General features: G+C 36.7%; 1 protein-coding gene across 2 annotated transcripts in view; it reads right to left on the reverse strand.

The window, feature by feature from the left end:
• Positions 1 to 22,837, reverse strand: part of LOC123556380 (uncharacterized) — a 53,342-nt gene that overhangs the window by 25,629 nt on the left and 4,876 nt on the right. Inside the window, exons 2-4 of one of the 2 annotated variants that reach the window (XM_045347033.2) lie at positions 11,472 to 11,702; positions 9,801 to 9,883; positions 1,880 to 2,004 (exon numbers count right to left, since the gene is read on the reverse strand). In XM_045347033.2, the coding sequence (XP_045202968.2) occupies positions 1,880 to 2,004; positions 9,801 to 9,883; positions 11,472 to 11,543 (280 nt within the window). In that variant the 5' untranslated portion in view covers positions 11,544 to 11,702. Of the gene's footprint in view, positions 1 to 1,879; positions 2,005 to 2,055; positions 2,181 to 9,800; positions 9,884 to 11,471; positions 11,703 to 22,837 lie in introns of both variants that reach the window. The other variant, XM_053542601.1, reaches the window with a different exon arrangement.

The following is a 22,837-nucleotide window of genomic DNA, read 5'->3' on the forward strand; positions in this document are numbered from 1 at the left end:
ATGTATATAGTTTAGTAACAAAAAACAAAGTCCCGTAACTCTGCAAATTTGTTTTCTGAAAGAACCTAACATGCCCCATGCACAACTACTGTTGTTACTGATCACTTGTGTGAAGTTTCATTAAATTGTGTCAAGTGAATGAGGAGAGATGGTGCGCACAAGATTGTGTTTATGTATATAGTATAGTAACAAAAAAACAAAGTCCCGTAACTCTGCAATTTTTTTTTCTGAAAGAACCTAACATGCCCCATGCACAACTACTGTTGTTACTGATCACTTGTGTGAAGTTTCATTAAATTGTGTCAAGTGGAGGAGGAGAGATGGTGTGCACAAGATTGTGTCTATGTATATAGTATAGTAACAAAAAACAAAGTCCCGTAACTCTGCAAAATTTTTTTCTGAAAGAACCTAACATGCCCCATGCACAACTACTGTTGTTACTGATCACTTGTGTGAAGTTTCATTAAACTGTGTCAAGGGAATGAGGAGAGATGGTGCGCACAAGATTGTGTCTATGGACAGACAGACGGACAGACAGACAACCTGAAACCAGTATACCCCCCCTTACAACTTTGTTGTCGGGGGGTACAAAAAGCAATGTTATAGCCTGAAAACTTAACAGCCATGCATTATGCAGGAACAACCATACTGTGAAACAGGATCAGTCTTACACAAGCATATTTTTTCACATCAAATTTAATAGTGACAATACCATTTACGACAACTTAAAACATTAAATTCCATGCACATTTATATTCAATTGGCCAAAAGAAATAGACTACACATCTTAGACTAAAAGCAATTCACACAAATTAACGATACATGTAAATAAGAGCACTGCAATGCAGAGCAATATACCCTAAGGCATGACCTTTGACCCCCAAGTGTGACCTTGACCTTGTAGCTAACCATCCAGAACATGTGCTCTGCACATTGTTTCAATGTGGTGAACATTTGTGTCATGTTTCTTCGAAATCCTTCAAGGGTTGTTCAAGAGTTAGAGGTAAGAGAGCACCCCTAAGTGTGACCTTGACCTTGAAGCAAGACATCCAGAACATGCGCTTTGCATATCCTCTCAATGTGGTGAATATTTGTGCCAAGTTTCTTTACAAAATCCTTCAAGCAGTTCAAGAGTTACAGGGTCGACACGAAACACACTCATATGATTATTGACCCCTGTGACCTTGACCCTGAAGCAAGCCATCCAGAACATGCGCTCTGTATGTCATCCCAATCTGGTGAACATTTGTGTCAAGTTTCTTTGAAATCCTTTAGGGAGGTCAAGAGTTACAGAGCCGACACGAAACACACTCATAAGACCTTTGACACCTAAGTATGACCTTGACCCTGAAGTGAGCCATCCAAAACATGTGCTCTGCATGTTGTTCCGATGTGGTGAACATTTGTGTCAAGTTTCTTTGAAATCCTACAAGAGTTACAAAGTGAACACGACATTGGTAATGGACAATGGGGATATAACATAATACATCCCTTCGGGCGTATAAAAACTGGATTGAGTAAGATTAAAAACTGTCATTAAAAAGTTAATTTCCTCCCAACAAACCACTCCTAAAAACATAAGCTACAATTACATATATATTTTACCTGTTTCACAATATGTGTATGACAGAACGTATAACAAATAAACAGGAACCTTTAACCTTTAGCCTGCTGACGGCAAGTATTTCTGCCTTTGCGATCAGTGCAGACCAAGATCAGCCTGCACTGATGTGCAGGCTGATCATGGTCTGCACTGTTCGCTATTCAGTCAGTAAATTTTCAGCAAACACCCCTTCAAATACAAATGGTATTGCCCAAACTGAATGATGAACCAGTCCATTTTAGAAATTTAGCAGGGTAAAGGTTTATTACTTTATACCTTGCTTAAGTTTTTCTGTTGTGTCTTTAGAAATTTCAACATTTAAAACAGAGCCATTCATTGACCATCCATTAAGTTCACTGACAGCTGAGAAAGCTGATGAAGCATCAGAAAACCGCACAAACCTATAGATAGTAAATAACAACACCATAAATATTGCACAATTCCAACAGTACCTTGCTCTATTTTCGCCGCAGTAGATTTTTCAATAGCCACGATGATATTTCTGCCGTTTAAAGACCAGTGATTAAGTTCACTAACCGCGCATAGAGCAGATTCCTTGCATGTGAACCGAACAAATCTGTGAATATAATTTACTACATAATCAGTTCAAACAAATTCCTTGCATGTGAACTGAACAAATCTGTGAATATAATTTACTACATAATCAATTCAAACATTGAAAATTACAAACGCTCACTTAACTTCCAAGAGCATACGTCTACAACTGGAAACTCTAAAACTACGCAAAAATATTCTTAAGTGACGTAGAAACAATTATTTAATCAGACTAAATTATTCTCTTATATACCAATTCTAACAAGCAAATACGATGAAAATTGGTATCCCCCGCCGAAAGGGCTTGTGGTGAGGAATGGCAAAAAAAATATATCCGGCAAAAAAGTAAGGATGTTACTAAGAAGCAAATAATCATTTCAACAGAAAATGATTTATTTTTTTTAAGGGGGGGGGGGGGGGGGGGGGGGGGGTGACCAGGTGAGGGTACAAAATTTCACATACTGATTATAAATATTGATGGAAAATTAACAAGAGCTGTCACAGGAGACAGCGCGCTCGACTATTTCGTTGCTGGATAGTGAAACTGGGCACATCTGAGGAAACTAGAGCTGTCACTGGAGTGTTCAATGACTCCAATTGTGGATGATGATATTGCACAATAGCCTGAGTCCATGTCAAAAATATCAACTTAAAGTAATAAGAGAGGTAAAGATAAAATGTATCAAAACACTATATAAGTATATCCTAAGCAAAAAGGGGCATAATTCATTAAATATTGGTGCCAGAGTTATGCAGCTTGTGTCATATAGTGTGGGTGATGATGTTGAACAACTATTTTAAGTTTGAATCAAATCTATTCACTAATAACAGAGACAGAGTGAAAGTGCATCAAAACTTTAACCTAAAATTCTAAGTAAAAAGGGGGAATAATTAATGAAAAATTGGTGCCAGAGTTATGCACCTTGCATCATATGGTGTGGGTGATGATGTTGAACAACTATTTTAAGTTTGAATCAAATACATTCAGTAATAACAGAGACAGAGTGAAAGTGCATCAAAACTTTAACCTAAATTCTAAGTAAAAAGGGGAAATAATTCATAAACAAGCGCTGTCTCAGTAGGATGACACATGCCCCCGATGGCACTTTGAATGAATAGTTATGGCCGATGTTAGAGTTTAGGACCTTTGACCTAAGAAGCTGGGTCTTGTGCGCGACACATCGTCTTACTGTGTCACACATTCATGCATAGTTATTTTAAAATCCATGCATGAATGACAAAGATATGGACCGGACATGCCCATCAATGTACTATCATGAAAAATGATCTTTAACGTCTAAGTGTGACCTTGACCTTTGAGCTACGGACCTGGGTCTTGCGTGTTACACGTCGTCTTACTGTGGTACACATTCATGCCAAGTTATTTGAAAATCCATCCATCGATGACAAAGATATGGACCTGACACGCCCATCAATGCACTATCCTTTAACGTCTAAGTGTGACCTTGACCTCTGAGCTACGGACCTGGGTCTTGCGCACTGCACGTCGTCTTACTGTGATACACATTCATGCCAAGTTATTTGAAAATCCATCCATCGATGACAAAGATATGGACCGGACACGAAAATTGCGGACAGACCCACAGACCGTTCAAAAACTATGTGCCTCCCTTCGGGGGCATAAAAATTGGTCCCAGAGTTATGCACCTTGTGTCATATGATAAGGGTAATGATGTTGAACAATTGTTTAAGTTTGAATCAGTCTATTCAGTAATAACAGAGATAGAGTGAAAGTGCATAAAACTTTAACCTGAAATTCTAAGTAAAAAGGGGAATAATTCATAAAAAATTGTGCCAGAGTTAAGCATCTTGTGTCATATGATGTGGGTGATGATGCTGAACAACTATTTTAAGTTTGAATCAAATCCATTCAGTAATAACAGAGGTAGAGTGAAAGTGCACCAAAACTTTAACCTGAAATTCTAAGTAAAAAAAGGGGGGAATAATTCATGAAAAAATTGTGCCAGAGTTATGCACCTTGTGTCATATGATAAGGGTAATGATGTTGAACAATTGTTTAAGTTTGAATCAGTCTATTCAGTAATAACAGAGATAGAGTGAAAGTGCATAAAACTTTAACCTGAAATTCTAAGTAAAAAGGGGAATAATTCATAAAAAATTGTGCCAGAGTTAAGCATCTTGTGTCATATGATGTGGGTGATGATGCTGAACAACTATTTTAAGTTTGAATCAAATCCATTCAGTAATAACAGAGGTAGAGTGAAAGTGCACCAAAACTTTAACCTGAAATTCTAAGTAAAAAAAGGGGCGAATAATTCATGAAAAAATTGTGCCAGAGTTATGCACCTTGTGTAATATGATGTGGGTGATGATGTTGAACAACTATTTTAAGTTTGAATCAAATCCATTCAGTAATAACAGAGATAGAGTGAAAGTGCATCAAAACTTTAACCTGAAAATCTAAGTGAAAAGTGGGGTAATTCATGAAATATTGGTGCCAGAGTTATGGCCCTTATGTCAGATGATGTGGATGATGATGAGGAATAAGTATTTCAAGTCTGAATCAAATCCATCAAGTAATTACAAAGATAAGTTGAAAAAAGAAAGTGCACAAAACTTTAACCAAGGTGGGGACGCGGAAAGACGCCGACGCCGACGCCGGGGCGAGTAGGATAGCTCACCTTATACTTCGTATAGTCGAGCTATAAATGATGAAAAAACTAGCATGTGTCTGTAGGACACAGGGTGTGCCCCCACTGGTACACTTGTCACAAATAAGGGGCAATAATTCAAATGTTTGCAGTCTTAATGGGGTATAGCCTCAACAAACATTTTATGAAAAGGATTCATTATTCTAGGCCATAATATACTTTTTGAGCTATGAGCATCACAAACAAAAAATCCACTATTTTGGCTATTTCAAGGGCCATAACTCTGTAATAAGAGCTAAGATTCTCAAGAAGAATGCCAAGTGTGCAAGGTCACATCATGTTAAAGACTCCAGCAAGGTTTCCTGAATTTACATCTAATACTTTTTGAGCTAGGCACATAATTAGGTGAAAAAGTGCATTTTTTACTATTTCAGGGGCCATAACTTTAAAAATTGGGGGTGGAGCCAGCCAAAAAATTAGGAGGTGCGCAAGTTTATATCATGATAAAAACTAATGCAAGTTTTCAACCATTTATATTATTATTAAATACTTTTTGAGCTAGGTGCGTCACAAGGTGAAAATGTACATTTTTGACTTTCAGGGGCCATAACTCTAAAAATAGGGGGCGGACCCAATTGAAAAATAGTAGGTGCACAAGTTCATATCATGATTAAGACTCATGCAAGGTTTCATGAATCAATATCATATACTTTTTGAGCTAGACATGTCACAAGGAGAAAATGTGCATTTTTGACTATTTCAGGGGCCATAACTCTGAAAATAGGGGGCGGACCCAAACGAAAAATAGGAGGTGCGCAAGTTCATATCAAGATTAAGATTCATGCAAGGTTTCATGAATCTATATCAAATACTCTTTGAGCTAGGCGTGTCACAAGGTGAAAATGTGCAATTTTGACTATTTCAGGGGCCATAACTCTGAAAACGGGGTGAAGCCAGATGAAAAATAGGAGGTGCACAAGTTCATATCATGATTAAGACTGTTGCAAGGTTTCATAAATTTATATCAAATACTTTTTGAGCTAGGCATGTCATAAGGTGAAAATGTGCATTTTTGACTATTTCAGGGGCCATAACTTTGAAAATAGGGGGGGGGGGGAGGCAGATGAAAAATAGGAGGTGCGCAAGTTCATATCATGATTAAGACTCATGCAGGGGCCTCCGTGGCCGAGTGGTTAGACCGTTGACTTCAAACCATTTGCCCCTCATCGATGTGGGTTCGAAACCTCATTTGGGGCGTAGAATTCTTCACGTGAGGAAGCCATCCAGCTGGCTTACGAAGGTCGGTGGTTCTACCCAGGTGCCCACTCATGATAAAATATGCACAGAGGGGCACCTGGGGTCTTCCTCCACCATTAAAGCTGGAAAGTCGCCATATGACCGAAAATTGTGTCGGTGCGACAATAAACCCAACAAAATAAATAAAATAAATAAGACTCATGCAAGGTTTCATGAATCTATATCAAATACTTTTTGAGCTAGGCATGTCACAAGGTAAAAATGTGCATTTTTGACTATTTCAGGGGCCTTAACTCTGAAAATAGGGGGTGGAGCCAGACGAAAAATAGGAGGTGCGCAAGTTCATATCATGATAAAGACTCATGCAAGGTTTCATCAATTTATATCAAATACTCTTTGAGCTAGGCGAGTCACGAACTTTGGACGGACGGACGCACGGATAAGACCAAATCTATATGCCCCCACCACTCATGGGGGGGGGGGGGGGGGGGGGGGGGGCACAAAAATGGGTGGGGTGTGAGGTGGGGGAATGGTACAACTTTGCATGCTGATAAATATTCATGGAAGGTTTGAAAAGAAATAATAAAAAGGAATGAATTTTTTTTTTTTTTTGGGGGGGGGGGGGGGGGGGGGTTGTAACCAAGGCAAGGTGGTGACCAGGTGTGGGTAAAAAACTTCACATGTTTATAATATTTTTCATGGAAAAGATTGAAAGATGTTTAATAAAATTCTACTAATTGTTATGTACAAATCGTAGATTTTTAAACAATTAAAGGGCAATAACTCTAAGGAAAATTGACCAATTGAAAAAAAAAATGACAGGCATCATCGAAGTTTGTTGGTTCATATTTATGTCAAGTTTCATGAAATTCTACCCGCTTGTTACTGAGAAATGGCTACAAACGTGGGTTTTTCATTAAATCAAGGGCAATAACTCTAAGGGAAATTGACCGATCCAAAAAAAAACTTGACGGGCATCATCGCAGTATGTTGGTGCATGTTTTATGAAATTCTACCTAATAGTTACTGAGAAATGGCTGTGGAAGGACATTTTTCATTAAATCAAGGGAAATAGGGAAATTGACCAATCAAAAAAAAACTTGATGGGCATCATCGAAGTATGTTGGTTCATGTTTATTTCAAGTTTCATGAAGTTCTACCAGTTAGTTACTGAGAAATGGCTGCAGACGGACTGCTGATAAGGGGGATAATAAGAGCTGTCCGTAAGGCAGCTTGCCCGACTTTTCTCAGTGCCTGACTCTGAATTAGAGATTTGCCAGTAAAAACATTATAAAACTTTAACCAAAAAATTCTGAGTTAAAAAGGGTATAACTCTGTCAAAATTTATATCAAGAGTTATTGTATCACTTGGTGTAGACTTGGATATTAAACAACTACTTAAAAGTTTCAAGAGCATTAATAGTAACAGAGATATTTGAATGTATCAAAAACTTTAACCAACGCCGGGCAGAGTGCAATAGATCTACTTTTTCTTCGAAAAGTTGAGCTAAATATGATAACAGGTATCCATAAGGTAGCACGTTACTTTGACTATTTGATAGTTTCCGTAACTTTCAATACATTCTGGCAAGACTTACATAACTAAGTTAATAACACTATATAAAAGACAGAGGAGGAACAACACAAACACACTGGGAAAAATGGACTAATTATTAATCAATCAACCTGTTTTGGTCATAAGATGACCTTCAAAAGGATAAAATTTTATTATGGTAAAACTTTTACTGAATCTTCTACATAAAACAAGGCCATAATTTAAATAAATTACAACCAAAGAATTTTCTAACTTGATCATGTAAATAAGCTTAACAAGAGCTCGTTGAACATGAAATGCCTCCCTTGATGCATTCAGTAATTTCACAAGGAACAGAAAGTATTTGCTCACTGTATACAAAAGTTCAACTGTTCTGGTTCAATGTGACCTTGACCTTTGACCTATTGATCTCAAACTCAACAGGGGTCATCTGCTGGTCATGATCAACCTCCCTATTATGTTTTGTGATCCTAGGCCCAAGCGTTCTCAAGGTATTGTCCGAAAAGGGTTTAACTGTTCCGGGTCAATGTGACCTTTACCTTTGGCCTACTGACCTCAAAATCTATAAGGGTCAGCTACTGGTTATGACCAACATCCCTATATAGTTTCATGATACTAGACCTAAGTGTTTTCAAGTAATTGTCTGGAAACGGTTTAAATGTTCTGGGTCACTGTAACCTTGACCTTTGACATACTGACCTAATAATCAATAGGGGTCATCTGCTGGTCATGATGAACCTCTCTATCACCTTTCATGACCCTTGGCCCAAGCGTTGTCAAGTTATCGTCCAGGAACCGTTTAACTGTTCCTGGCCAATGTGACCTTGAACTTTGAAATAATGACCTCAAAATCAATAAGGGTCATTTACTGGTCATGACCAATCTGCCTATCAATTTTCCTGATCCTAGGCCCAAGCGTTCTTGAGTTGTCACCCGGAAACCATTTTACTGTTCCTGGTCACTGTGACCTTGACCTTTGACCTACTGATCTCAAAATCAATAGGGGTCATCTGCTGGTAATGACTAACCTCCCTATCAACTTTCACGATCCTAAGCCCAAGCAATCTTGAGTTATCATCCGGAAACCATTTAACTGTTCCAGGTCACTGTGACCTTGAACTTTGACATACTGACCTCAAAATCAATAGGGGTCATCTGCTGGTGATGACCAAACTTCCTATCAACGTTCATGATCCCAGGCCCAAGCGTTCATAAGTTATCGTCCAGAAACGGATTGGTCTACATACCGACAGACCGACTGACAGACCAACAGACAGACAGACCGACCAACATCTGCAAAACAATATACCCCTCCTTCTTCGAAGGGGGGAAATAATAAGCTTAATAAAGATGTCTTGCTGAAATTTCAATCCAGTATCAGGTAGTTGTTACTGAGATACAGCTGAATAGTTTGTTGCACATAGTCGAGCTTAAATTTTTTTATCTTATGACTTTTAAAAACTGACTTTTTGGACTATTTGCCAAATATTTTGCTTTCACAAGATCAGTAACTTTTGTGCGACTGACGGCCAAACAGACTGACAAACAGACTGACTGAGGACTAACCATAAATCTCCTTGATGACTCCCCAGAATACACAGAGGTAAATGGAAACAAGAGGGTCATGACGACCCTGAATCGCTGACCTGAGTAATATGAGCCACATGTTTAAAATGGCACACTGATGCTAAAATATTAGAAAGTAGGTCAGTAGGTCACATTCACAAGCCTAGACCTTGCAGTGTCAGGCAAGAAGATTTTATAAGTTTTTTCCTATTTTAGTCTATGTAAAACTTGTGACCACCGGGACGGGGCCTCTTTTCACCCAAAGGGCACAATTTGACCAATCTTCATAGAGGACCATTAGATGATGTCACATGCCAAATATCAAGGCTCTATGTCTTGCGGCTTTGGACAAAAGATTTTTTAAGTTTTTCCTTTCAGTTGCCATGGCAACCAGAGTTCTGCATGGAATTCAATTCTTTGAACAATTTTATAAGGGGGCCACCCAACAGTCATTCCTGTAAAGTTTAGTGTAATTCTGCCAAGTGGTTTTCAAGAAGATTTTTTTAGAAATTGTTGATGGACGCACGACCCACGACAGACGACTGACACAAATGACGGACACTGAGCGGTCACAAAAGCTCACCATGAGCCTTTGGCTTAGTGAGCTAAAAATAATCAAATCAAAACTTACCCGAAGTCTTGGCCATTGCTGTTATTTAATATGACAACATCAACAATCTCCCCACACGCTTGAAATAAATCTCTAAGTTCATACTGCAAAAGAAAACAATCATTAACAATTACAACTAGAAGATGCTTTCTACAAAAGTACATGTCTCTCCCAAAGCATAGTTGTAATAGGCAAGAAATCAATAGGGGACAGGAGCGAAAGTCAAAGAGACACTGATGGTAGCTGCAAAAGGGTTCATGTACTAGGCATATCCAATCATCATATGAAGTTTCAACACTATGGGCACAGTGGTTCTCAAGTTATGGATCGGAAACTTTTTTCCATGTTCTGGCACCTGTGACCTTGACCTTTAGCAGAGTGACCCAAAAATCTTTAGGGGTCATCTACTTCTGTAAGTCCTATCATCCTATGAAGTTTTAAGGTTCTGGGTCAAATGGTTCTCAAGTTAGTGATCGGAAACCATTTTCAATGTTTTGGTCCCTGTGACCTTGATCTCTGATAAAGTGACCCAAAAATCAGTGGGGGTCATCTACTCTACATGTCTAATCATCTTATGAAGTTTAAACATTCTGGGTAAAGTCGTTCTCAAGTTATTGATCAGAAATGATTTTCCATGTTCATGTGACCTCGAACTTTGATCTAGTAGGATAAAATATAATAGGGGTCATCCACTCTGTAAACCATACCACCCTATGAAGTTTGAAGGTTCTAGGTCAAATTGTTCTAAAGTTACTGATTGGAAATGAAGTGTGACAGACAGACGGACAGACAGACAAACTGAGCAAAAATAATATGTCTGACGGAGACATAAATATATAGGACATAATTGTTTGTCTCGGTGTAACAAAGAAATATCTGAGAGAACATTACAGGTAATATGTTCACCCAAGTATTATATTTCAATAATTTTCACTTAAATACAGGTACATGTAATAAATTTATCCATTATCTTGTAATGTATTCATCATTCTTGACTGACACAAATAAGACACATAAAAATACATTTGATAGCAAAAAGGAAATAATTCAGAACTGAAATGAGAACAGCAGTGAAAAATGTCCTGACAATTCCATCCTATAAATTTAGACCAATCCTGTCCAACAAACTAGCAGAAGTGAAACTTGGTGAATCATCTTCAGTTTTTAAAGCAAGAAATACTGATAAACTTTATTTTCTATGTAATATATATATATATCAATACCATCATATAAACTTAAAGAGATACAGGACTTAAACAACAAGTAAATACATATGTAAATTCATAAACAAACATGGATAAATAATTTATTATTTGTTTTGTTGGGTTTAATGTAGGACGAACACAATTATAGGTCATATGGCGACTTTCAAGTTTGATGGTGGAGGAAGACCCCCATGTGCCCCTACGTGCATTATTTCATCACTTGCGGGCACCTGGGTAGAACCACCGACCTTCCGCAAGCCAGCTGGATGGCTTCCTCACATGAAGAATTCAACGCCCAGAGTGAAACTCGAACCCACATCGATGAGGGGCAAGTGATTTAAAGTCAGCAACCTTAACCACTCAGCCACGGAAGCCCCTACATGGATAATTAAGAATTAATCAATTAATTTTATAGAAAGTTTATGCATAATGAAAGACCAAATTGAATACTGATCTAGAACTTCATATGAAATAGAAATCAGTGTACCTTCTTTGTATCTGGAGGAATGTTCCCCACAAATACTGAGTATGTCTGGTAAACTCTCAATGGACGGGACATCGTCCAATCCTGTCTGTGTACCTAACAGCGATAACGTTGTTTCCTATCTTGGCCACGACCCTTATTTCAGGACAAAGACTGGTCTGCTGCTATGCTGGTTCAAAACTTCAACAGTAATGAATTCCCCCTGCTAGATCCACCATTGTCAATCCTGTCAACCTGAAGCCAGATTTCTTATTGTACTTGCTTTAAAAATTATGTATCCATGGAACTGTTAATAAAGTATACAAAAGTAGAAACCTTACCATCCGCATTACACTTAGTAACAGTTCATCAGGGAAAGTTAAAGTGGACAGTGGTATTCAATGTGTTTTTTATCAGAATGATCTGATGAAAACTAGATGTCAACTTTCACTGATAAGTATGCTGATAACAGCACATAGTTGAGACATAATGTAGTAATAAAGAGGGAAGTGTCACTCAAACAGACCTTTGTTACTAAAATAATACTATTAGATAGTGATCAGGGGTACAATAAAACACACACTTCAGCCGCTTAATTGAACTGTAAGCAAGACTAAAATATTATATTATCTTGCTGGTCAGCAGAGCTTAGAAAACTCATAAAATTCTAAATAGAATGTAGATCTTCTTCCTAATAGCAGAGATCACTGTGAACATGTACTGGGACACAATATATAATCACTTCAATACATATTTATCACTTACATATTCACTACAAATTGCAGTTTTATATAAAGTATCAATGAAATAATAAATTGATAAACTATAAACGACGAAATCCTAGACCTGATGATAGATCAAAAACCCTTGTCCACGTTTACTTTTTATGATCGATTATGAAAATGGACCAATTAAGCATCCCTGATTACCAGACGTCTAGACTCTGGGGGACCTCTAGTCTCAGGGTATAGTGTTCCGGTGTAACAGCCCAGTTTTTCCCCCAGTCAGTTCTTTCCCCGGGGAAAAAACTGACTAGTCAATTCTTTCCCCCGGGGAAAAAACTGACTGGTCAGTTTCTTCCCCCCCTAGTCAGTTTTTTCCCCCCTTGGAATTAGTTTTCTGAAAGGGGAAGAAACTGACTAGTCAGTTCTTTCCCTCTAGTCAAGTTTTCCCTTCAAGTACTGGTTTCTTTCAATATTGTTATTAGGGATACAAGTGTCTATTCATTTTCCATTTAAATTTCAGATGAAATAGGTATTGTTTTTCATTTGAATAAACCTATACGTTTCTTTTTTTGTAACTTTTAATCAATGTTGTTTTTTTTGGCAAATCAAATTTTTTAACTTCTGTTTGATTGCCATTACAATTCAATATCTGTCAGGTGCCATTCTCGCATACCAGAGGTCTACCGTGGTTCCCCGGATGAACCTCTGGCACATTTCGCCGATATTTATGGTTTGGTTACATTACAGGTAAAACGTTTCAGCCAATCAGCGTCGTTTCGCGACAAATCGTAGCGAACCAATCAAAATCGTCCGTGAAAAGCGTGACCGCGTCCTTTCCATATTATCGAGGGAATACGATGTCCATTTACGACGAATATTATTATTTCTTGATGATAATCTCTTAACGTCGAATTACAGGAATAAATCTTTATTATTGCAATCATGGAATACAGCCTTTATCCATCGTAAGCAAGTATCTTGTTTACATATTTTTTGAAGTTTCAATTCGGAGTTCCAAATAATGGCGAACAATGATTGGCTGAAACCACTCCCGATAGTAATTACGAGTGCGCATGCTCACCAAGTAAATGATGGAAATAAATCAGAGGTTCGTCTCGGGATTTGGACGAACCTCTGATGGATGAGAATGTCAGGTGCGGGAAAGAAATTGAACGGTCTGTTCTTTTCCCCCTAGCATATACTTTTTTCTAACCTGTTAAGTGGGAGAAGAAATTGACTGGTCAGGTCTTTCTCCCCTAGCCAGTACTTTACCTATCAGGAGGGGGAAGAAATTGACTGGTTAATTCTTTCCCCCCTAGCCTGTACTTGACCTGTCGGGTGGGGGAAGAAATTGACCGGTCAGTTCTTTCCCCCCTAGCCAGTTCTTGACCTGTCAGGTGGGGGAAGAAATTGACCGGTCAGTTCTTTCCCCCCTAGCCAGTTCTTGACCTGTCAGGTGGGGGAAGAAATTGACCAGTCAGTTCTTTCCCCCCTAGCCTGTACTTTATCTTCAGGTGGGGGAAGAAACTGACTGGTCAGTTCTTTCCCCCCTAGCCAGTACTGGCTCTGTTAAGTGGGGGAAGAAACTGACTGGTCAGTCCTTTCCCCACTAGCCAGTAATTTACCTATCAGGAGGGGGAAGAAATTGACCAGTCAGTTCTTTCCCCCCTAGCCAGTTTTTGGTCTGTCAGGTCGGGGAAGAAATTGACTGGTCAGTTCTTTCCCCCCTGGCCAGTACTTGACCTGTTAGGAGGGGGAAGAAATTGACTGGTCAGTTCTTTCCCCCAAGCCAGTACTTGACCTGTCAGGTGGGGGAAGAAATTGACTGGTCAGTTCTTTCCCCCTAGCCTGTACTTGACCTGTCAGGTGGGGGAAGAAATTGACCGGTCAGTTCTTTCCCCCCTAGCCAGTTCTTGACCTGTCAGGTGGGGGAAGAAATTGACCGGTCAGTTCTTTCGCCCTAGCCTGTACTTGACCTGTCAGCTGGGGGAAGAAATTGACCGGTCAGTTCTTTCCCCACTAGCCAGTACTTTACCTGTCATGAGGGGGTAGAAATCGACTGGTTAGTTCTTTCCCCCCTAGCCTGTACTTGACCTGTCAGGTGTGGAAGAAATTGACCGGTCAGTTTTTTCCCCCCTAGCCAGGGCTTGACCTGTCAGGTGGGGGAAGAAATCGACTGGTTAGTTCTTTCCCCCCTAGCCTGTACTTGACCTGTCAGGTGTGGAAGAAATTGACCAGTCAGTTCTTTCCCCCCTGGCCTGTACTTGACCTATCAGGTGGGGGAAGAAATTGACTGGTCAGTTCTTTCCCCCCAGCCTGTACTTTACCTTCAGGTGGGGGAAGAAATTGACCAGTCAGTTCTTTCCCCCCTAGCCAGTCATGGCTCTGTTAGGTGGGGGAAGAAATTGACCGGTCAGTTCTTTCCCCCCTAGCCTGTACTTGACCTGTCAGGTGGGGGAAGAAATTGACCGGTCAGTTCTTTCCCCACTAGCCAGTACTTTACATGTCAGGAGGGGGAAGAAATCGACTGGTTAGTTCTTTCCCCCCCAGCCTGTATTTTACCTGTCAGGTGTGGAATAAATTGACCGGTTTTTTTTTTAACTTTGGAGATATTAGTGAAAATATGAATTTTTCTTTGTCTTTCCTTTGTTCACATTGAGAGACCTGGATCACATGGATTAAGGAAAAACTTGAAGTACATAATAGTGATCTGTGCAGCTATTATCATTGGATTATAAACACTATTGTGTTGTGAAGTGTATATGGGTCTGGTGATTGATTGGAGATAATTATAGTTTACAGTAGCATAAAGGAATTGCTGTAACAGGAATGAAATAATACCTGTCAAGTCAGTGATTTACAGTTAAAATTTCAAGGTCAATTGCCTTAAATCTAACCGTTAGTGAAAACCAAAACACTGAAGAAATTTAAGTAAAATGAATCCAAAAGGTGCAGTTACATCTTCATCTGCTGGTCCAGCCCAAAGTCAAGGAGGTGCAAAGGGCAAACAAACCATTATTAAAAACACAACAAACACAAAACAAAACAACAGGACAACACAACCAACAAAACAAGCTACACGACAATTATCGGAACTAAGTGACACTAGCAATGAGAGCATGAACTTATCAGTGATTCAAAATCAGCTTGATATAATGCAGGAATCAATGCTTAGGAAGGAAGACATAGAAACATAATAACAAACACTATCACACAAATAATGAGCAAAATGGAGGAGAAAATTTAGAGACAGTCAGTTCCAAAGTAGAAGAAAAAACCAGATACTTACAGGATCAACTACACAACACTGAAATTTGACAATGATAACTTGAAAGATTATTTAGATAAAAAGGATGAGGAAATACAACAAGAAAATAGAAGAAATAGAAGAGAGACTACTGAAATCTGAGGACATGTGCAAGGAGGCCACAACAGAAAGCAAACAGAAATTGAACAATATTCAAGGGAAAAATAACATAAAAATATATGACGTTATAAAGAAAGAAGATGAAACCCAAATAAGCTTACCGAAAAAGTTCAGGGCATTCTTAAAAAGGAGAATGTGAATTTAAGAGAGGAAGATATTAGTGCCTACACAGGTTACCACCAAACCGGACATATAAGACCTGTCATTATTAAAACAGTGAACAATACTGTTAAAACAGCAGTGATGAGGGAAGAGGAGGAATATGAGGGATGCTGGATAGAATTGCGGATGATGTCACAATAATGAACTCTGGACTTATAAATAGATTAACACTTCATAGGGAAATAAAATCAGCATGGTTTTTTAATGGAGCAGTAATATGGGGAAACATTGACTGGCGAAACGCGTAAAATTTGACGTGTACGACAATATAGACGAGGCATTGAGAAAGGCTCGCGAGAAGAAAGAAGCGGACAGAAGAAGGGGATTAGAGGGACAGAGCGCTTCTAGACGTTAATCAATTAAATATGACTGAGAGAGAATTTTGTGTTGGGACTGTTTTGAATATGTAAATTTACTTTGGTTGGAAAAAATATGTTAAAAGCTGCAAATTTTAGTATGATTTAAACTTATTTGTAAATTAAGCTTTAAAGAATATGCAGAGATATGAATTTTTCATGTCTTGATATGTGCGTGATGTCTGGTATTTCAACAATGAACTCTCCCATTCCCCCCCCCTCCCCCCCCCACCCATCATTAGATTACTTATTGCTCCACACCACCTCAACCCACACCCTTCCTGGTTCAGAAATTATCAGATATTGGAAGATATATGCCATATGTAAGCAACTTGTTTCTTTGTGTACAGATATCCATTGTAAAGGTAGCTGGAATAAAGGTTGCTGGTATTTGTCTTCATTTCTGTTTTAACAGCATAAGATGGTAAATACATTTTGTTTACAAAGGTTAGATAAATGTCTGAATAGTACTGTAATGTATCTTTAGGTTTGTTGGTATACTATTATGTTTTTTAATCACAGAAAAGTACATTGTACATTTGGTCAGAATTGTAAAGCCTGATAGGATGTTGAATAGAAAAATATACATGTTTGGATAATTCTTGTAATTACAAACAGAATAAATGTCACTAAAACTCACTTTGCATTTAATGTGATCGATACAGAAGAATTTGCAAAGCAACTTACGCAGCAAAAGTCATGTTTTAAATGAGCATTTTATTGTACAGTGTGGTTCAGATTTATTTATTTTTTTTTTTTGGTTTATGCTATACAGTAGAACCTTAAAATTTAATAGAAATATGTAAAATTTTTTTAGTAAATGGACATGTATAAACAAGTAGTCATAGTCAGCAAATATTCTAAAAATGCTTTTTGTCTTTAAAAAACTTTATACAATTGATGTATACTCAAGAATACTTTTTAGTTGTGTATTCATATGTAATTGTGCAAAATCAATGCACAGGCAGTTATGCTGTTACTAACTGTTTATTTAGTTTGTTTTCGTTCATGTGTTATATGTTAAGCTGTTCGATTATATGGCATTTAATTTGTGATAGTTATAGATGTACTGAAAGGTAGAAAGATGGTGGATTGCCTTTTAATAACATATTAGTAAGCTTACTGAACATTTCTAGTCAGTATGAAGTAATATAAAATTTGTCTCATACAACTGCCGGGGTCTAAACAATAATAGTAAAAGAATTGATATTTTTAATTTCCTGAAAAAAAACAGAATGCTGAATTTTATTGGTTTACAAGATTGTCATTTTTAACTGATGGTTTAGAAAAAGTTATTTACTCACAATGGGATGGAGGACTGCTATTTTTCTCATGGTACTTCAAATTCTAGAGGTGTTTGCATTTTATTGAAAAAGAATTATTCCAACTGTTGTATCACTCAGTTGAGCGAGATACTACTGGTAACTGTCTATTCTTAGATGTTAGTTATGATGGGAAAAGATTTACTTATGTAATATTTATGGTCCAAATGCTGACAAACCTAGTTTCTATTGATGTATTTAATCGTATAGATACAATCGGTAATGATTCGTACATTGTTTGTGGAGCTATAACCTTGTATTAGATGTTGACAAGATTATATGAATTACAGATCTGTTGATAATAATAGAAAAGCTAGGGAAAAAATCTGTACAATTATAAGGGAACGAAAATTTTGTTGATACATTTAGAATTATTAATGGTGATGAAAAACGTTTTACTTGGGGCGGATGAATTCTACACAGCAAGGTAGACTTGACTTTTTTTCTAACATCAGAAAAACTTGCTGTCAAAATTAAGGAGTCTTCTATTGGAATCTCTTACCGGTCTGATTCATTGTGTATTGTTTAGAATTGGTATTCAATGAGATTGACATGGTAAACCTCTATGGAATTTAATAATTCATTGTGCTGGTATGATGAAATTATTTAGAGTGTATAAATGGATTAAAATTGACGAGATTAAAAAGCAGTACTGTTACCTGTATATGTTTAGAGAATGTACTTAGTATAGACACAATGACATTCATGTTTGTTATAAAATGATTCAGTTATTTCTGGAAACTTTGTTAATGGAAATAAGGGAAGGAAAAAAAACCATTGCATACTCAAGTTATAAGAAGAAACAGAGAGTTTCACGTGAAAAAAAATTTTAGTAAACAAAATAGAAAATATAGAAAAGAACTTAGATGAGAATAACAAAGAAGAATTACTGAATTTACAAAATGAATTGCAAATAATTAAGAGCAGAAAATATGAAAGGATATGTAATAAGATCTAGAGCAAAGTTCATAGATGAGGGTGAAAAGCCTTCAAGTTATTTCTGCAATCTAGAAAAACAGTTATTGTACAAGCAAAGTTATTCCATTTATAGAAAAAGAAGATGGTACTGTGCTTTCAAATCAGTCAGATATTTTAAAATGAGCTTGTTCTTTTTATATAAAATATGTATTCTAAAATGTTTTAGAAAAGTTGTGATAGAATATAGAAAATGACTTAAAAGATATTGCTGTTAAGAAGTTGTCTAGAGAAGGAAGCAGACAGTTTTAGAAGGTCTATTAACTTATAGTGAAATGCTCAACACCCTGAAAAAAAAAATGAAAAATGATAAGTCTCCAGGTTCAGATGGATTTACTGTAGAATTTTTAAAAGTTTTTTGGAGATGAAACTTGGTCATTTTGTTGTAAGATCTATTAATTATGCATTTACTATTGGTTCCTATCTGTTACTCAGAAACAAGGAATAATAACATGTATCCCAAAAGAAAATAAACCCAGAAAATTTTTAAAAACCTCAGACCTCTTACATTGTTAAATGTTATCTATAAGGTTAGCCTCTGGATCTATTGCAAATAGACTGAAGTCTGTATTACCAAAACTAATAAATCATGACCAGGACTGGTTTTTTACAGGGTAGATACATAGGAGAAAATATTAGGCTACTGTATGATATAATGAAAATAACGAAGAAAGAAAGATTCCTGGACTATTAATTACAGTAGATTATGAGAAAGCATTTGATACATTATCCTTTAATTTCATTGAAAAAGCTTTCAATTTTTTTAATTTTGGAACCACATTCAAGGAATGGCTTAGATTTGTTTCTACATATACTATGACTTCAGTACAACTTAATGGATTCCTATCAGATTTCTTCAAAGTTTGAACGAGGCTGCCGCCAAGGAGATCCAATTAGTTCCTTATATTTTTATATTGTGTGCCGAAATAATTGCTATTAAAATAAGAAATTCTGAGAAATAAAAGGTATAACTATTGATGAAGTTGAGTATAAAATATCTCAATTTGCTGATGATACTTCACTCTTGTTGGATGGCTCGGAAGAGTCTTTACGTGCAGCCCTAGATATGCTACATGAATTTTCATTTTATTCTGGTCTAAAAGTTATTTTGAGAAGACTAATGTTATTTGGATAGGTGCAATGAATACAGTACCCGATCTATAAAGACAAAGTACAACTATCTTGGGGGTACTACAAGGTTTAAAGTACTTGGTATTATTTTTGATGTAGATCTTGATAATATGATAATGCTTAATTTCAATGATAAGTTAGAAAATGTTAAAAGGATGATATCCTACTGGAACAGAAGATTACTTACTCCTATTGGAAAAATTACTGTTGTAAAATCATTGTTAGTTCCTCTCTTTACAATTTTGTTTATAATTTTGCCAACACCACCTAAAATATTATGGATAATTTAAACAAATTGTTATATGACTTTGTATGGAATGGCCCATATAAAATAAAGTGCTCTGTTGTTGTCAAAAATTATGAAGAAGGAGGGCTAAAAATGGTGGATATTTATAAATATGAACAAAGTATGAAAATGTCATGGATAAAGAAAAGCTTTTAATGGAACTGGAAGGTGTTATGTGTTGTTAAAATCAATATTTGACTTACATAGAATTGTTAATCTTGGAAATTTGTATTGCGAAAATATAATGAAAAGGCTAGGAAACAAATTCTGGTGTGATGTGTTAAGAAGTTTTTATCTCTTATATGGATAAGATGCCTGTTGAAACTGTAGATGAACTTCTTGCAATGCCATTATTTTATAACAGCTGTTTTAAAATTGGTACAAAGGTGTATTTGATAAAAGTATGTTTGATAGAGTTTTAGATTTGTTAAAGATTTAATATCAGACACAGTGAATTTGTAGATATATCTTACTTAGACAGTGTATTGGTAAAAGGTTTAAATTTTGTATTTTATGAAGGTTTAAAAAGTACTATAAAATCCTATTAAGAACATGTAATATTAGAATAAGTGTATGTAGTTGCTATGGACCTGTTGTTTCTTGTTATGTTTCAAAAGTTTTATTTCAAATATGGCAAATAAGCATGTGTATAATGTACTGATTGCAAACAATGATATACCTACTATCAAGTTAAATGGAACCAAGTTTTAATATATTGAATGGAAGTATGCCTAATAAATCTGTATTTCTCATGACCAGAGATTCATACATTCAGAGGTTACAATTACGAATACTCCACAGATATATTGGTACTAAGTCTTTATTATTTATTATATCATATGAATATTGTAACTGATAATCTTTGTACTTTTTGTAAAGAAGAGGAAGAAACAATTATACATCTGTTCTGGGTCTTGTACTTGTATTCAAAAATTTATTGCAAGAAGTGAAAAATGTTTTATTGAATAATGGAATAACTATTCAAATAAGAGCAGAAGACTTTATTATAGGAAATTGTGAAAAAAAATTAAAAAAATTTTACGTTTTGTTCTTACAAATTAAGAAATATATTTTCGCTTGTAAAAAAAGAGATTGTACCAAGTTTTTATGGTTTAAAAGGTTATTTGAATTGTGCCTGGCAAGTATACAGAAGCACCAATATAAAAGAAATAGAAAGAGATAACGGCAGTTGTACAGCTTTTTATTGTCAGTCCACATACTAATCAACATTTAATATTATAATCTGTTGCCATTAGATTAGTAATTGTTTTTCCAATTATTTAGAAAAATCAATACAGCTTAATCATTTCTTCTTCTATGTACTTCTTTTGTATGTTTCAATAACCTGATAGTACTTATTAAAGAGGTTTCTTTTTCCTTTTAAAGTAAAGTTGAACTACGTTTTTCTAGAAAAAGACATGTACATGTTAATCTTTGAATGTTATATATGTTAAAAGTAGGAGAAATCTTTGAATGTTATATGTAATATGTGAATATTTTAATGTTGTATATGTTACATATTGAAATATAAATGTAAATTTTGTGATGAATAAACGGGCCTTAAACGTGGTTCCAAAAAAAAAAAAAAAAAAAAAAAAAAAAAAAAAAAAATTGACCGGTCAGTTCTTTCCCCCCTAGCCTGTACTTTACCTTCAGGTGGGGAAAGAAATTGACCAGTCAGTTCTTTCCCCCCTAGCCAGTCATGGCTCTGTTAGGTGGGGGAAGAAATTGACTGGTCAGTTCTTTCGCCCCTAGCCAGTTTTTGACCTGTCAGGTTGGGGAAGAAATTGACCAGTCAGTTCTTTCCCCCCTAGCCTGTACTTGACCTATCTGGTGGGGGAAGAAATCGACTGGTTAGTTCTTCCCCCCCCCCCCCCCAGCCTGTACTTGACCCGTCAGGTGTGGAATAAATTGACTGGCAGTTTTTTCCCCCCTAGCCAGTACTTGACCTGTCAGGTGGGGGAAGAAATTGACTGGTCAGTTCTTTCGCCACTAGCCAGTTTTTGACCTGTCAGGTTGGGGAAGAAATTGACCAGTCAGTTCTTTCCCCTCTAGCCTGTACTTGACCTATCAGGTGGGGGAAGAAATTGACTGGTCAGTTCTTTCCCCCCTAGCCTGTACTTTATCTTCAGGTGGGGGAAGAAATTGACCAGTCAGTTCTTTCCCCCCTCGCCTGTACTTTATCTTCAGGTGGGGGAAGAAATTGACTAGTCAGTTCTTTCCCCGGGGAAAAAACTGACTGGGGAAAAAACTGACCGTTACACCGGTTACCAAACCTCTAAGGGAACATTGGTAAAAATTGAAATCTGGCCAGATGAGGGTTGAAATGGGCTTCTTTGATTAGAATCTGATAGACAAATTTATTGCAATTTTGCTGTAAATGAGGATAAAACCCAAAAATATCACATTTTCACTTTTTTGTGTGTATTTTTGTTTTCAAACTAGAATGTGTCTGTAGGACACAGGGTGTTCCCCCAACTGGTACATTTGTCAAAAATAAGGGGGAATAATTCAAATGTTTGCAGTCTTAATGGGTTATAGCCTCAACAAACATTTATGAAAAGGATTCATTATTCTAGGCCAGATACTTTTTAAGCTATGAGCATCACAAACAAAAAATCCACTATTTCGGCTATTTCAAGGGCCATAACTCTGTAATAAGAGCTAAGATTCTCAAGAAGAATGCCAAGTGAATGTAAAGCGACAAGACCAAATCTATATGCCCCAACCACTCATGGGGGGGGGGGGGGGGGAGCACAAAAATGCATATTTACTGTCTAAAGCTTGCATTTTTTTTTAATCAGAGGTAAAATTAAACATATCTAACAGTTTAAATGTGTAATTTGTATGTAGATCAGAGTAGAAAATGACAAAATAGGGCAAAACAGGCTACAGTTAGGATAACTGCTTGAAAAGTGTCGTGACAGCTATTTATGGCAAAATATGCTATAAAACCTTAGAAAGTGTTGATATCAAGCTAAAACCTTGATTTTTTTTTCATACAAT

The sequence above is a fragment of the Mercenaria mercenaria genome, chromosome 5 (assembly GCF_021730395.1).
Source record: "Mercenaria mercenaria strain notata chromosome 5, MADL_Memer_1, whole genome shotgun sequence".
Classification (NCBI taxonomy): Eukaryota; Metazoa; Mollusca; class Bivalvia; order Venerida; family Veneridae; genus Mercenaria; species Mercenaria mercenaria.